Source organism: Leucopleurus acutus (genome assembly GCF_964270905.1).
Source record: "Leucopleurus acutus genome assembly, chromosome: 20".
NCBI lineage: Eukaryota > Metazoa > Chordata > Mammalia > Artiodactyla > Delphinidae > Leucopleurus > Leucopleurus acutus.
Window position 1 is genome coordinate 57,779,159 of NC_139162.1, and position 16,673 is coordinate 57,795,831.

At 42.0% G+C, this 16,673-nt stretch overlaps 1 protein-coding gene across 1 annotated transcript; it reads right to left on the reverse strand.

Moving 5' to 3' along the window:
- Window positions 1-6,958: 6,958 nt before the first annotated feature.
- Window positions 6,959-14,006, reverse strand: LOC309977026 (uncharacterized protein). Its single transcript, XM_082862939.1, has 4 exons — window positions 13,631-14,006; window positions 11,548-11,586; window positions 10,182-10,308; window positions 6,959-8,889 (listed from the first exon to the last, which is right to left on the reverse strand). Exons 2-4 carry the CDS (start codon window positions 11,578-11,580, stop codon window positions 7,559-7,561), a joined length of 1,491 nt encoding a protein of 496 aa, XP_082719065.1. The 5' UTR covers window positions 11,581-11,586; window positions 13,631-14,006; the 3' UTR covers window positions 6,959-7,558.
- Between the last annotated feature and the right edge of the window lie 2,667 nt (window positions 14,007-16,673).

The following is a 16,673-nucleotide window of genomic DNA, read 5'->3' on the forward strand; positions in this document are numbered from 1 at the left end:
ACCAAGGAGGTGAAAGACACTGATACTATAAAACATTAATAAAGGAAACTGAAGATGATTCAAAGAAATGGAAAGATATTCCATGCTCTTGGATTGGAAGAATTAATAGTGTTAAAATTGCCATACTAGCCAAAGCAGTCTACAGATTTAATGTGATCCCTACCAAATTACCCATGACATTTTTCACATAATTAGAACAAATAATCCTAAAATTTATATGGACCCACAAAAGACCCAGAATTGCAAAAGCAATCCTGAGTAAAAAGAACAAAGCTGGAGGCATAACCCACTGGACTTCAGACAATACTATAAAGCTACAGTAATCAACATAGTGTGGTACTGACACAAAAACAGACACATAGATCAATGCAACAGAATAGAGAGCCCAGAAATAAACCCACACACCCACAGTCAATTAATCTTCAACAAAAGAGGTAAGAATATATAATGGGAAGCAGACAAGCTCTTCAGCAACGGATGTTGGGAAAGGTGGACAGCTGCATGTAAATCAATGAAGTTAGAACACACCCTTACACTATACACAGAAATAAACTCAAAATGGCTTAAAGGCTGGGACTTCCCTGGCAGCCCAGTGGTTAAGACTCTGTGCCTCCACTACAGGAGACACGGATTTGATCCCTGGTTGGGGAACTAAGATCCTGCATGCTTTGTGGTGCAGGAAAAAAAAAAGGCTTAAAGACTTAAGCATATGATACCATAAAACTCCTATAAGAGAACATAGGCAAAACATTCTCTGACATAAATCATATTAATGTTTTCTTAGTTCATTCTCCCAAGGCAAAAGAAATAAAAGCAAAAATAAACAAATGGGACCTAATCAAACTTATAAGCCTTTGCACAGCAAAGGAAACCATAAACAAAAAGAAAAGACAATCTACAACTGGGAGAAAATATTTGCAAATGATGCAACTGACAAGGGGTTAATTTCCAAAATATACAAACAGCTCAAAAAACTCAATATAAAAAAACAAACAAATAAACAACACAATAAAAAGTGTGCAGAAAACCAAAACAGACATTTCTCCAAGAAGACATAAAGATGACAAACAGGCACATGAAAAAATGCTCAACACTGCTAATTATTAGAGAAATGCAAATCAAAACTATAATAAGGTATCACCTCACACCAGTCAAAATGGCTATCATTAAAAAGTCTACAAATAAACACTAGAGAGGGTGTAGAGAAAAGGGAACCCTCCTTCACTGTTGGTGGGAATGTCAACTGGTGCAGCCACTATGGAAAGCAGTATGGAGGTTCCTTAAAAAAACTAAAAACAGAGTTACCATATGATCCAAAAATCCCGCTCCTGGGCATATATCAAGAAAAGATGAAAACTCTAATTCAAAAGGATACACGCACCTGAATGTTCATAGCAGCACTATTCATAATAGCCAAGACATGGAAGCAACCCAAGTGTCCATCAACAGATGAATGGATAAACAAGTTGTGGTATATATACACAATGGAATATTACTCAGCCATAAAAGAAGAATGAAATATTGCCATTTGCAGCAACATGGATGGACCTAGAGATTATCATACTGAGTGAAGTAAGTCAGACAGAGAAATAAAAATATTTAGGATATCACTTATATGTGGAATCTAAAGAAAAATATAAATGAATTTATTTACAAAACAGAAACAGACTCACATAGAAAATAAACTTATGATTATCAAAGGGGGTGTGGGGAGAGGGAGAAATTAGGAGTATTGGATTAACAGATACACACTAATATAGATAAACAACAAAGATTTATTGTATAGCAGAGGGAACTATATTCAGTATCTTGTAATAAACTATAATAGAAAAGAATCTGAAAAAATTATACATATGTAACTGAATCACTTTGCTGTATACCTGAAACTAACACAATATTGTAAATCAACTATATTTCAATTAAAAAAAAGAGCTTCCCTGGTGGTGCAGTGGTTAAGAATCCGCCTGCCAATGCAGGGGACACGGGTTCGAGCCCTGGTCTGGGAAGATCCCACATGCCGCAGAGCAACTAAGCCCGTGAGCCACAACTGCTGAAGCCCACACACTTAGAGCCCATTCTCTGCAACAAGAGAATCCACTGTAATGAGAAGCCTGCACACCACAGCAAAGAATAGGCCCACTCGCCACAACTAGAGAAAGTCTGCGCGCAGCAACAAAGACCTAATGCAACCATAAATAAATAAATAAATAAATTTAAAAAAAGAAAAAAGTCTCTCCAGATTTTGGTAACTTGAAACTTTTGAGTTTTGCTAAGTTAAGTTAAATGATGGAAGTTTATTGAATATCTAGATCATTCCCAAATAAGACACTGGGAAATTAATTACTGAACATAGGCTTCCTTCTACAGGGAAATTAAAGGTATTTAGGACTGTTAATAAATGTTTGGCCAGGGACTTTCCTGGTGGTGCAATTGTTAAGAATCCTCCTGCCAATGCAGGGGACACAGGTTCGATCTCTGGTCTGGGAAGATCCCACATGCCGTGGAGCAACTAAACCTGTGCACAACAACTACTGAAGCCCATGCATCCAAGGGCCCACGTGCCACAACTACTGAGCCCGCGTGCTGCAACTACTGAAGCTCACGCACCTTGAGCCTGTGCTTTGCAACAAGAAGCCACCGCAATGAGAAGCCCTCGTACCCCAGCGAAAAGTAGCCCCTGCTCACCACAAGTAGAGAAAGCCCACACGCAGCAATGAAGACCCAACACAGCCAAAAATAAATTTAAAAAAATATATATGTTTGGTGCCACAGGAGACATTTTCTATAAGAAAGCACTTTTTAAAAGAAATTATAAATAGTATTTATAAGTTTGCCAACTTACAGAATGCTAATGTAAAAGATAGTTCAAAATTGCTTGCTTCTTAGTTTTCACTTTAAATTAAGGTTTTAAAGGTGAATAATTCTAATTAATATATGTAATGAAAAACACTAAAAATTACTAAGGAAAACATCTTTGTATGCAAGAAAAAAGAAGGTACAAGGAAAGGAAATACACTTAGTTAAGAGAAAGTAATTTTGACCTAAAGAGAGGTTAAAAAGAGAGAGAGATAAAGAGAAGGCATAGGAAAAAATTTGAAGGTAAAAAAGGAAGTTATAGGTTTGTGGAAAAGGAACCCTGGGGGAAGGGGGAGGGGTTTGTGTGTGGTCAGGAGTAAGAATAGAATAAATTTAATTGAGTAAATGAATTTTAAGGGTAAGATGGTGCTAAAACCTAAATTTGGTTTCGTCTCTGTTGAGGACAGTGTTTTCTTAGAATACTGTTCAGCTATTGGGACTTCCCTCGCAGTCCAGTGGTTAAAACTCTGCCTTCCAAAGCAGAGGGTGAGGGTTCAATCCCTGGTTGAGGAGCTAAAATCCTACATGCCTCATGGCCAAAAAACCAAAACATAAAAAAAGAAGCAATATTGTAACAAATTCAATAAAGACAAATATATACATATATCAGCTATTGATAGCAGATTGTAAAGCTGTAAAGCTTATCTTTTAAGTAATCTATTATAACTTCCTGTATTTGCCTTTGAAATCTTTTATTTTCACTTTGGTAAGGTGCATAATTAAACATGTTTGACAGTGACTTATGATACTTCTTAGTCAACTGTTTTAAAACCTTTTTGATATTTTTGACAAAATTCCCAAGGATCAAATTCTAATTCAGTTTCTTCTGACCTCTAGTGGGCCCCTGAAGAATCTCAGAGCCAGAGATATTAAGCTAATTAGGATTATTTGCTATGTGAAATTACATGGGAAGCATTGCCAAATGAGTGGTGATAAACCCTCCCAGGTTATAATGTATGGGTAAATGTCTTTGATATAAATATTCTAGATATTATATGAAATTTCTAAAATTTGACTATGTTCTGTTAGTCATAATTCTTGAAGTAAAAAAAATTCCACAAGTATAATGAAAATAGGTTACAGAATTAGAAAATTAAGCAGAATAAGAAAATTGACAGGGGAAGTAACCAGGAATACTGAGAGGAACCACAAGGTGAAGTTAAATAACAAAAACATATGCCAACAGAATTTATCATGGGAATTTGGAAGTTTGCATAAACCTGAGAGTCTGACAACCATGACGTTGTTGAGGTCATGGGTCAATCTACTCGTAATGACCTCCAGTGAGTCACAGACAATAATGATTGATAACTTCCCCTTATCATAGAGGTTCTGTGAAGGCACAGGAAGGGTCTAATTTAAATGCCCTGTTCTCACTGAGTGTAGGATGATTCAATTCTTTTAAGAGGTTGTGTGGTCCAATTTTTTTCTCTCTAAAAAAATTATAAATGGGGACTTCCCTGGCGGCAGAGTGGTTAAGACTTCACTTTCCAATGCAGTGGGTGAGGGTTCGATCCCTGGTCAGGGAGCTAAGATCCCACATGCCAAAAACAGAAGCAATATTGTAACAAATTCAATAAAGACATTAAAAATGGTCCACATCAAACCAAGAAAATCTTTTAAAAAATTATGTCATCGAGATGAAATCACAATAAAGTAAAAAGGATATAGAGGTAGACGATAGATAGATGACAGAAGAATGGATCCATTTTTATAAGTGAGGAATGGAAGCCAAGGTCCTAGGAGGGTAGAGAGTGGCGATTACTGATAAAGAGGACATCTAAGTACTTGAGATGTAATGGCCTTCTGCCAAGGATAAAAATTTAGAGACACATCATTAAAGTCTCCATGACACAACATGCCCCTCATCAGCAGATACCACACAGACACTAGGCCTCTACTCAGAGTAGGAACTCATCTTCTTCATCTTATCACTCACAACCTACCTTATCTTGAAGCCTCTACAGTGAACCCTGTTTATGGTCAGTGTGTTTAGTGAGAAGCCAGTGAGACAAGTTTCAAAACAATGCAACTGAGGAGAAAGGGGAAGTGTCAGGCACTCCTGATGTACGTTGATGAGGGGCAACATTCCTCTGGTTTCCCCAGCAAATGCCTTTCCTGATTTTATGGCTTTGTTCTTATCTGTCTATATCTATGTATCTATATATATAACCTTCCTAAGGTGGTTCCTTTTTTACTGTCCTGACCTCAGGAAGTGAAATTTATTTTAAGAATAGTTATTGTTGGGTTTCCTGACATAAATGTTTTCTAAGAATCAGATACCTGAAGAGATACTTACCAAATGTGTATTTGCTCCCGTAACAAGGACTGCCGTGGCAGAAACTGAGAGTCTGCAATGGGGACACAAAAGCCCGAGATAAATGTTTAGAACCCAACGATGTCATCTGCTCTTGGAAGTGATTACCACATCACCTGTAAGTGCACTGACAGTGTCTGCAGACAGAGAGGAGACAAACTCTGAAAAACATTTGGGACTGTGTAACTACCAAGAGCTATTAAAAGTGCTTAATGAGATAGATATCAGGATTTCCCTGGTGATCCAGGGGTGAAAACTCTGCGTTTCCACTGCAAGGAGAGTGGGTTCAATCCCTGGTTGGGGAAATAATATCCTGCATGTCGCACAGCCAAAAAAAAAAAAAAAAAAAAAAAAGATAGATATGCATCAGGAGTGGCAGAAATTGATGGCGGAAAACCTGTTTTTGAAATAAACAATCAAACTCCCAATGGAATGTGAGAAAAAAAACCCTCTGAGATCTAATAAGAGAAGGAAGCCAATAAAATAACTATTGGGACTTTTTAGTTGATTTAAAGGCTTTTTGCAAAATATGATTTGTCCCATAACTCAGAGCATTTTGAGGGTAGCGAAACTGAAGGAAAAGGCAGGGTGAGGAGAAAGGCAGGGTAAGGAGAGTTAGAAAGTATACCCACAGTTGTGCAATTGAACGTTAAATGAGCATTGTCATTTTGTTATGTATTTCAAGACATCAATGTGTACCATAGGTGTTTCAGACATGTTTCTAGGAATATGAAATATATCAGTGCACAACATGTAAATACATATTCCCCTACTGGAACTTAGTCTGTATTTGATAGAAATATACAATAAGCAGTTCATCTATGATATTAAGTTGCATAGTGTAATAGAAGGTGATGGGTTCTAAGGAAGTAAGAAGGGCGGCAAATAGGTGATGAAAAAATTAGGAGTTTATGATGGGTCCAGACACTAAACTGAGTGTCCATATTTGGACTCATAGTGAAGATAAAAACTGTGGACATATTTTAGGTGGTTTATTTCTTCCTTTCCAATTGCTAAATATTCATTATTTTGCCGTATATTTTTGTTGTTGTATTGAATGAAATTGGAACTCCAGGATGATACTGAATAAGAGAACAAAGAGCAGCTGTCCTCCTTTTATTCTAATGGGAATACTTTAATAATGGTTCAAAGGGATAGTATTTCTAATAGCTCTTTGTAGATGTTATTTATAAGATTAAGAAGGATCACTACTAGGGAGTTCCGTGGTGGCCTAGTGGTTAGGATTCCGGTCTTTTGCTGCCGTGGCCCAGGTTCAATTCCTGGCCAGGGAACTGAGGTCCCACACGTTGCCCCCCCCCCCAAAAAAAAGAAAGATCACTTCTGTCCTTAGTTTTATATCTCTCTAAGTGTAATAGGTATGAACAATTCATAAATTGAATATTTTTTAAAATTCCCTTTCACAATAAGATGTAGAAAATACCTGAAGATGTGTAAGACCTACAAACGGAAAACTAAGAAAGACTGCTAATAAAAATTAAGCAAGATCTAAATAAAAGGAGATCTATCAAGTTTATAGATTGGGACACTCAGTATTTCTTTCTAAACTGAAGATTAAATGCAATCCCAGTCAAAATTCTAGTAGGATTTTTTTGTGATGCACAAATTGAAAAGTGGATTCTGAGCTTCATATTGAGGAATTCCCTGGAGATCCAGTGATTAGGACTCTGTGCTTCCCCGGCAGGGGGCACAGGTTCAATCCCTGGTTGGGGAAGTAAGATCCTGCATGCCACAGCATGTCCAAAACCACCCCCCCCCCAAAAAAAAATAAAGTCTTTCTCTGGAAAAGTGACTAAAATGAGAAGAACAAGTCTGGAAGAATATTGGTAAATATTTCCATTAGAGGACCTTAATCAATAATCCATGAAGAAACATCAAAACTCAGTAATTAAGATGACAAAATTATATGAACAGAAATTTCAAAAAAGAAATATGGCTGTCTGATTCACTTTGCTGTACACCTGAAACACAGCATTGTAAATTAACTATACTCCAATAAAAACTAAAAAGAAAAAAAGAAATATGGTTGGAAATTAACACATGGAAAACCACTCACATTGTGTCAATAGGGAAATGTTAGTTAAAATCACTAGATACACCTATGACATCACTGAAATTAGAAAGCCTGAACATACCAAGTGTTGGTAAAAATGTAAAAAACAGGAACTCATGTTCTGCTGCTTCTCGTGAGACTATAAAAAGATACTACCATTTTAGAAAAGTTTGACTGGCCACATATAAAGTATACATTCACCTACCCTACTACATAGGAGTTGTGCTGCTAGATATTAACTCAAGTGAAGGAAAGCATAAGTCCAGAAGGCATTGCCCCAGTGTGAACTTTGTTTTTTGTGAGCTTGGAGCTGCTTACAAAGAACTACATTCATAAGGCTTTTCTCTAGTGTGGATTCTCTGATGGACAACAAGACTTCTACTGTAGACAAAGACTTCCCCACATTCACTGCACATATAAGGCCTTTCTCCAGTGTGGATTCTCTGGTGGACAACAAGACTTGTTTTGTAAGTGAAGGGCTTCCCACATTCACTGCATTTAAAAGGCTTTACTCCAGTGTGGACTTTTTGGTGCTGAACAAGTGTATACTTGCGCATGAAGGCTTTCTCACATTCATTACACTTATAGGGTCTTTCTCCAGTATGGATTCTCTGGTGCTCAGCAAGTTTAACTTTGCCGTTGAGAGCTTTCCCACATTCGCTGCACTCATAACACCTTTGTGCACTGTGAACATTCTCATGTCTATTGAGGGCAAAACTGCTTGTAAAGAATTTCCCACATTTGTTACACCCATAAGCCTTCTCTAAAGTGTGAATTCTCTTATGCACAATAAGACTTCCTTTGTAGACATAGGCTTTCCCACATTCACTGCACATGTAAGGCCTTTCTCCAGTGTGGATTCGCTGGTGATAAAGAAGCCTTTTTTTGAAGACAAAGGACTTTCCACATTTGCTACACCCATAAGGCCTTTCTCCACTGTGGATCCTCTGGTGCACAAGAAGGTTATTTTTGTACAGGAAGCACTTTCCACATTCACCACACTTATGAGGATTTTCTCCAGTGTGGATTTTTTGGTGCTGAACAAGTGAATCCTTGCGAAGGAAGGCTTTCCCACATTCACTACACTCATATGGTCTTTTTCCAGTGTGGATTCTCTGGTGCTCAAAAAGTTTATATTTGTGGGCAAAGACTTTCCCACAATTACAGCATTCATAAGGCCTTTCTCCTGTGTGAACTTTCCGATGATGAATAAGACTGGAGCTGTGTCTAAAGAACTTCCCACAGTCACTGCACTCATAAGGTTTTTCTCCAGTGTGAACTCTCAGGTGCTCTGTGAATTTAAACTTTTTACTGAAGGCTTTACCACATTCGCTGCACTTGTGATGCCCTTGCCCAGGGTGAGAGACCTCCCTGCTCTGCCTGCTTCTACATGGATGCTCTCCATCATGGGAGGGCTGGTGCTGGGGAAAGCCCAAGCTGCCTAGGAAAGCCTTCTCAACCTCTCCGCACGTGAACATATTGTCAGCCAAGTACAAAACATCTTTCTCCGCCAGGACACTCGTAACAGAAGTAAGAGGCTTCAGGATAGATGGCTCCAGCTTTGGATTCCTGTTTTCCGTCACTTGTTCTACAGAAACACATTGTTCAGAAACGGCCTCCTCAGCTTCTACTCCATGCCAACAACCTGAAAGGAAAACAAAACAAAACAAAAAAACTGATAAAGTGCATGGAGACTTTTGTGGGACAGGAGCCCATTATAGCTTTTGTATGACACATCAGAGAAGAAGTCCATTGTGCAGGATTCAAACAAGGGAGGCAGACAGGTAGAAGAAGGGGCTACTGTGAATACTAGACCTCTGATGGTCACAGAATAGGGAGAGATCTTATGAACAGCAAGAACACAGGACACCAGGATATGGCACTGTACTAGGAGTAGAGGCCTGGAACAACCCACTCCTCGGCCAACGGTGTTCAGCAGAATTTTTTGGTGGTGACAAGTGTATTGGGTAGAATGTGTGTCCCACTCCAGGAAAAGGCATTCACACCATTCACACCTGACTACCAAGAGTTCAAGGACTATATAAGTACTTTCACCTCCCAAGATACATTAAGAAGAGACTATTAGACAACATTGCAGAGTGAGAGGAAAAGGAGAAATGTGGATGACACTGAGATAGAAAGAGCCAGGAGAAAGAACCCACAGTAGATACATAAAAGGGGCAAAGTGTCAAAATGGGGAAGAACGATAGAATGAGGTACAGCCATGATGAGTTTAAGACTAAAACAGTCGTGGAGAAAGGACATTTCCCTGTAGGATTAGAACACATCAATGTATCACGCCTTCCTACAGCTCCTACTCACCAGGCCCAGAATGCAATTAACACTCCTCCTATGACTAGAGAGGGCCCTACCTTGCCAGGCACCCAGGGTTGTCTCCATCCCTCAGCTCAGGCTGGGTGACTATGAACACTACCAGATCAAAGTCCTCAGAGGAAAATAGGGCCACTAGGAGAAAGACACTGGCCCAGAGTGAACCAACCAATGACAGGCTTCAGGAAAAAGATGTATCACTAGAAGAACCTTAAAGAGTCTTGCAAACATAATCTAGGGTTGACCACAAGTGGTGACCATGTAAGTGTCTGTAATTTCTGACACAGGCAGTGCACAAAAAAAGGTTAGAACATGTGACACGGATCTTGCACACATCTGAACAGTCAACACAACAACTGGTGGCAAAGCTAAGTGGTATCAGTCGGGCAGGCTTCAAGCCTCTGAGACCAAAGCCTTCTGTGAAAGGCTTCAACATCTATGGTATAGGGCTGAACAACACACAGGGTGGGGGAACACAGCTCAAGTGATAGGAAAGCAGGGAAGTAAGCAGTGTCCAAGGTCCAGGCTCGGAAGGATGGAGTGAGCCATGCAAAAAGAAGGGCAGAGTCCCGTATGGGGCGATGGTGTGGGAACAGGGGTCCTTACCCAGGGAGGCTATAAGTGACAGGTTCTCCAGCATCACGTCACAGTACAGGAGTCTCTGAGCATTGTTAAGGAGACCCCACTCCTCCTGGGAGAAGGACACAGCCACATCCTCAAAGATCACATGGCCCTGTCATGAGGGGGACAAGTGAGTTCACAGCAGCCTCTGCAACCAGGACCCCCAGGTCATGGTTGTCCACCCCAGTAACCCAATTCAGAGGACACACCAGGTCCTGATGCCACAGGAAATTGCTAGCATTACATCATTCAGTTAAAACAGAGAGGGAGACAGGCAGTCTCACAGACGCTCTGTGGTTGCTACACAGACCCCCAGCCACTCTCCTCAGAGTCAACTCTCCTGAGATCACACAGATCACATCACATACAATGACACTTGTGCTCAGACCCCTGGAGTAAAGCCTGGGGACAAGGGCTCTGAGTCCATGCTCACACTCCCTCCCTCTCCACTGCCCAGCCCTGCAGGGTCACAGCTCCCTCACGTGCCTGACCGTGACCCCAACCCCACCCCACGCCACCACCTCAGCCCCAGGACTTCAGCACCTCACTGTGTTCCCCACATGCCACCCAGCACGCGGTGCTTCCCCAGGCCTCTGTGGGACCTCCCACAAGACATCCCAGCAATATCTCAGACTCAGCATGGGAACATGGAACTCTGGACAGTCCTTCTGTCCATTACTCCTACTTCTGACTTCCCGTCTCAGACATGGCATCCCCACCGTCACCTAGAGGCAAACATCCTGGGGTCATGTCAGACTACTCTCTCTCATCCTGTACAGCAGAAAATCAGCTCTACCACAAACGAGATTCAGAGACTCACCTCCTCTCCTGCTACAGAGCCATTGCCAGGATCCAGTCACAATCGACATTCACCAGGACTGTGCCCTCCACTTGGCCCCCGGCTCCACCCTCACCCCCAGTCTTCCTCTCGGCAGGCAGAACAGCCTCTTCAGACCCAGTGTCAGATCACTTCCCTCCTCTGTGGCCAACGTGTCACGGACCCGCCCCCTCAGGAGAGGCCCAGCTCCTCAGGCTGCTATCTCAGGAATGACTCATGCCCCCAGTCTTTATCAGCCCACGTCATGGGTTTGGCAGTTCCCTGAAGACTCCCGTCTCAGTCTCATCTCCAGTCTGTGCCCAAGGACATGTTACCACTTGACCTTCTCCATTGGACACATGGGAACACCTCCATACAACTGCTGGATTTGATTAATGATCCTGTGCCTGAGATGGTGCCAGGGCCCAGACCTAAGGGCCCACAATCCCAGGACAACACTGTCTCCTATATCTGTGTGTCAGGACCAGGGGTAGGGATGACGTGTGGGTAGGTACTGGGGTTTCTTCCACTTACCTGTCCAGGGGCCATAAATGCTGCTGCTACCATGGGAACCTGTGAAAAGAGGGAGGATCTGAGATAAAGGTGATCATGGTGTGGACGTAAAGGCTGAACTGTTTCCTCCCTTCCTTTTCCTGGAGATGAGTCATCTGAGGCTGACCTCTGACCTCGGATCCTCAGTCTTCAGAGCTATAACTTGACAACTCTATGGCCCTGAACAAAAAGACTCAACGTCCCTGAGACTCAGTGTCTTTATGTGTATAATAGCAATATTTATGGTGCCTATCTCATGATGTTAGTGTAGACATCAAATGCATTAGTGCATATCTAATGCTAAGACTGAGCTATTACTGAACACAGGATTAACATTTCTGTAAATGTTTTTGAAAACTGGGTATTTCCTACATGTCTTTCAAGTCATTATATAAATGTGACTTTTAATCAATACCTAGAGGTTTCTGTGATTCCCTATCTGACACCAAATATATGATGTCTCTTCCACCACCAATGATCTGATTCTATGATACCAACTGGGTGACTGACATTTAATCATATTCTGACACTACCTGAGGTTAGGGACAGAATTTAAAGGTTTAAGGACGCAGTCCCATAAGACTGCCCTCTTTAAAGAGGCCAGTTCCAATGTCTGGTTCCCAGGCTAACGGTACTTCTGTTCTACTTGGCTACAAATTCAAGATTTCCCATGAACATTTCCTAAGTTATGATAATTTGCTAAAAGGACCCACAAAATTTAGGAAAACAGTTTTCTTATTTCTCTGGTTTATTATAATGAATACAACTTAGGAACAGCCCAATGGAAGAGATATCTAGGTCTGGGGGGGGTGGGGTGCTAGAGGGCACCATGGTGTTTCCAGGCCCTTTCAGTACATGCCACCCTCCCAGCACTTCCGCAATTTCAATGTGTTCACCAATCTGAAGGAACCTTGAATTTCATTCTTCAGCAGTTTTTATACCTAGTCTCTAGTTTCCTTCTGATCCTTGGGAGGCCCCAGTGTTGGGGGGTTGGGGGAGAGTATAAACTTCTAATTGCTTAGTTTTTCTGGTGACCAGTGCCCTCCTGAGTCTACCTAGGGACCCTGCCCTAAGTCACCTCATCGTAATAAACTCCTGTGTGACAAAATGGGGTCGTTGTGAAAAAAAGTCCTAACCCCCAGGAAATTCCAAGGGGTTCAGAGGTCTATGTGAAGAGCCCAAGGCAAAAACTAAATTTTATATATATATGTATTTATTATTATTTTATACACAGGTATATTAAGCAGTTATTATTTGCTTACACAAGATTAACTTATTAAATCTATACCTTTTTAACTTCGTAGTTTCCTGGGAGAGCTGAGACACCTCTGCCCTTGACTGGGCCTGGGCTTCAATGACTGGTCAACATTGCCCACTTTTTGCTGGCTCAAAAACGAATGCACAGTCGGCTAAGTGTTCAGAGGAGTGAATCTACACAATCTAACACATCTTTCTCCATCTCCACTCCAGGCAAGACTCCTTACTCCTTATACCCTTGCTTCCCCAGAAAGCTCTGGAACCACAGAACCCTCCCATCTTCAGGTAGCCTCAGAAAGTCTCACCTGTTCTGCACTGCCCGCCAGCCCCAGGTCTCTCTTCTTTCATCTCAGGTCCCCTTTCCCAGAAAAGTGACCAAACTTTCCCTCTTAAATTTGAGATTCAGAATTGGCCGGAGTCCACGACTTAGTCTGTAACCACATGGACATCAGTGAGCCACAGACCTCCTCCTTCAATTCCAGACTACAGATTCCACCGGCCCCTATGTTACCTCAACTTTGGAATTTCAGAAGCAGCATGTCCCGAATCCAACTTTTAATCTCTCCCTGAAACTGACTTCTCACATCAGTTGCTGGTCTCAAGTCTTCCAGATGCTCAGCCAAAAGAAAATGCTTATTGTCCTTTACTCTGTCCTTAGGTCAGAGCCACATTCACTGCACCAGGAAATCCTGCTAATTATCTTTAAGAATTATTAAGAATCTTATTACTTATATTCCTTCATAAAAAAATTAGTAAACAGAAACCTCAATTAGAGTTGGCACACCAGAAGAGGTCAGCCCTCACTGACCTGAAACAATAACGGAATCCAAAAGGATGAAGACTCCTTCTTTCCTGGAAAGGACTCAGCCAATGAAAAGCAAAGCCATGGACTCTTTAAAAAAAAAAAAAAAACCCATGGACAATTTGGTGGCTACAGCCCTTCTAACATCCTTTTTTAATCTCCATAAAAGTGATAGCCCACCATAGCTGCACACCCCAATTGCAATTCCCTAATGATGGTTGGGGGGGGAGGATGGGAAGGAGGAGAGGGGCGGAGGGGGGGAACCATATTTGCAATAGAAATAGCGGGCAGTCTATTTGTTTCAGGTCAACAACTTCCATAGGCACCACTCTGGTCCAGAAGCCACCTTACTCTGGAGTGGAATGCACTGGGCTCTCCCAGGTCTCCCTGCCTCCACCCTGAGAACCCAGTCTGTTCCAGTCTGTTCTCCCCTGAGCAGCCTTTGGAATACTTTAAAACTCTAACTCAGACCGTGTTCCTGATTTATTCACAACCCTCCGCAGCACCCAGAATGCTGACAGTTGGCCCAGACTGTTGACTCCTCCCTAAATTCTCTGTTCCCTGCATAAATGACTGGAACCCCAGGTTTCCCGAATGCTCCCGGCTCTTGAGCACCTCCAAGTCTTTGCACTGGCCAAACCCACAGCCTTTAACACGCTCCACACTGCGTCACACAGCCTGTCAGAAATGGGACCACCACACACGCACACCTAAAGTTCTGGAAGCAGGGGACTGAACCCCAATGCCCTGAGCAGGAGACCCTCCCTGGGGGCTTGAGATTTGGGTCAGGATCGGGTGGGGTGGGGCGGAACAGTCACCTGGGCCGGGTCCTGCACCGTGTTGGTTGACATAGGACCCTGTGGGCGCGGTGGTGCCAGGAGACGCGCAGGATAATGGCGGAGACCTAGGCCGAAAATCCCGGAAGTGGGTTCCGCAACCCGCTCACTCCTGGGCAGTGTGGACGGCGCCCCTCGGGTTCTTTCCAGTTTCTCTAAGCTCGGCTCCACCAAGTGATACTGAGCCTCGGGTCCTGCAGACGGCAGCAAAAGCAGCCAAACGACCTCCTTCAGGAAGGAGCCAGAAGTCCCGCCCACGCCTAGTTCACAATCCCGGAAGAGCCCCTGTTCGGGGCCATCACTGGTGTGGAGAACAAGGCCGGTCCACACACAATCTCCTGGGTAATGTAGTTCCCATCGGTCCACCGAGTCGGGGGCGGAGGAGACCCTCCCCCAAACTCCGGGGCACTAATGGGCCAAGTCCGTGCGGGAAGAACAACACATCAAAGCAAACCCATCAAACCCTGTATGGTTAATCTTTTTAAAATTCTGATTTAACTCATTTCTCAACATAAAAGTTGATACAAGATTAGAAAAAAAGCATTCCAGTTGTGTAAAGACTGAGAGTAGCCAGAGTCCTTATTTGTTGTTTTTGTTTTTTATGAAAACCTTGGAAGTATTTTCAAATAAGAAAAACCAAGTTAATAAGATTTTGGAATAAAAAGGGAATTATGTGCAATAAAGTATGTTGATCATTGGCTAAAATAAAATACATGAAATTAGAAAACATAACTATATAGTGGATACTGTCAACCTAAATTAACCTGAGAGACAATAATCAAGCACAACGCGTTACCTTGGGACTAAAGAATTGCAATTCGGGGCACACATTTAAGTAACAACAAAAAAGATGTCGGGCTAGGCCATCGGTCCCCAACCCTTTTGGCACAGGGTCCGGTTTCGTGGAAGACAATTTTTCACGGGGGTTGGGGGTTTGGGGATGGGTGGGGGTGGGGCGGGGGTGTGGGCTAGGGAATAAAAGTAAGGAGCTTTTAAAGACAAAGAGAGGTTTGCATTACAAAGGATTTTAATTGGAGTTGGAGGCAGAAGCTAGTCTCTGCTGAACAGGACTGGGTGCTAAGGCTATCACTACAGGGAAGTAATAGTCCATTAGTGTGACAAGTTGCAGGTGTTTTTGCAGAATCCTTGGAATATTTGCAGGTTGGCCCAGATCAAAAGTTCATGGTTTCACAAGATGGGGAAGTGCAGGAGGTCCACTAATTAATAGCCTCCCAGCTCCATGTTAAAAATCCCTTGACGGGGGACTTCCCTGGTGGTGCAGTGGTTAAGAATCCGCCTGCCAATGCAGGGGACGCGGGTTCGAGCCCTGGTCCGAGAAGATCCCACATGCCGCTGAGTAACTAAGCCCATGCGCCACAACTACTGAGCCTGCGCTCTAGAGCCCGCGAGCTACAACTACTGAAGCCCGCGAGCTACAACTACTGAAGCCCACGTGCCACAACTACTGAAGCCTGCGCACTTAGAGCCTGTGCTCCACAACAAGAGAAGCCACCACAATGAGAAGCCCGCGCACCACAATGAAGAGTAGCCCCCGCTCGCCGCAACTAGAGAAAGCCCGCGCGCAGCAAAGAAGACTCAATGCAGCCATAAATAAATAAATAAATATATATATATATATAATTTTTTAAAAATCCCTTGACAGAAGTGACTCCTTTTTATTTCACATTTCACAACACTATTAATTTGGCATGCCTTACAGGACTTCTCAAAGCAAATATAAAAATTATCACAGCATGTACACAAACTATATGATAATAACAGACTCTTTAAAAAAACGTAAAAATTGAAATGACAAGAAAACACTTAGGAAGATATTAAGACATCTATAAATTATTAAAGATTTAATATATAAATAATAAATAAATTCGATAATTACTACAAATGAAAGATTTAAAACCTGAGAAGGCAAAATTCTTCTATGTCACTTCAGATTAGAACTATGAAAGCAAACAACATTTTTAAAAAAGTAGTCTTATTTTCCATTAGGAAAATGAAAATGAAACGAATCAGATTGATGAGCCTAAGGAAGTCTGACATTACCAAATGTTGGTAAAACTAAAGAAATTAGTAAATATCACAAATTGCCATTGGGTATCTATTAAAATTACTTTGCAGAAGTGTTTAGCGTTATGCAGTTACTTTAAACCTCTGCCCCTTTGTGCAAAAAATACTTTCTATTGATACATGCACTA

What these genes read in the sequence shown, in the direction of transcription:
- LOC309977026 (XM_082862939.1), bottom strand. Translation starts at nt 11,580, where the DNA reads ATGGTAGCAGCAGCATTTATGGCCCCTGGACAG. An exon ending in CATTTATGGCCCCTGGACAG is followed by an intron (nt 10,309 to 11,547) that starts GTAAGTGGAAGA and finishes CCCTCATGACAG; the next exon opens with GGCCATGTGATCTTTGAGGA. An exon ending in GTCACTTATAGCCTCCCTGG is followed by an intron (nt 8,890 to 10,181) that starts GTAAGGACCCCT and finishes TTTTCCTTTCAG; the next exon opens with GTTGTTGGCATGGAGTAGAA.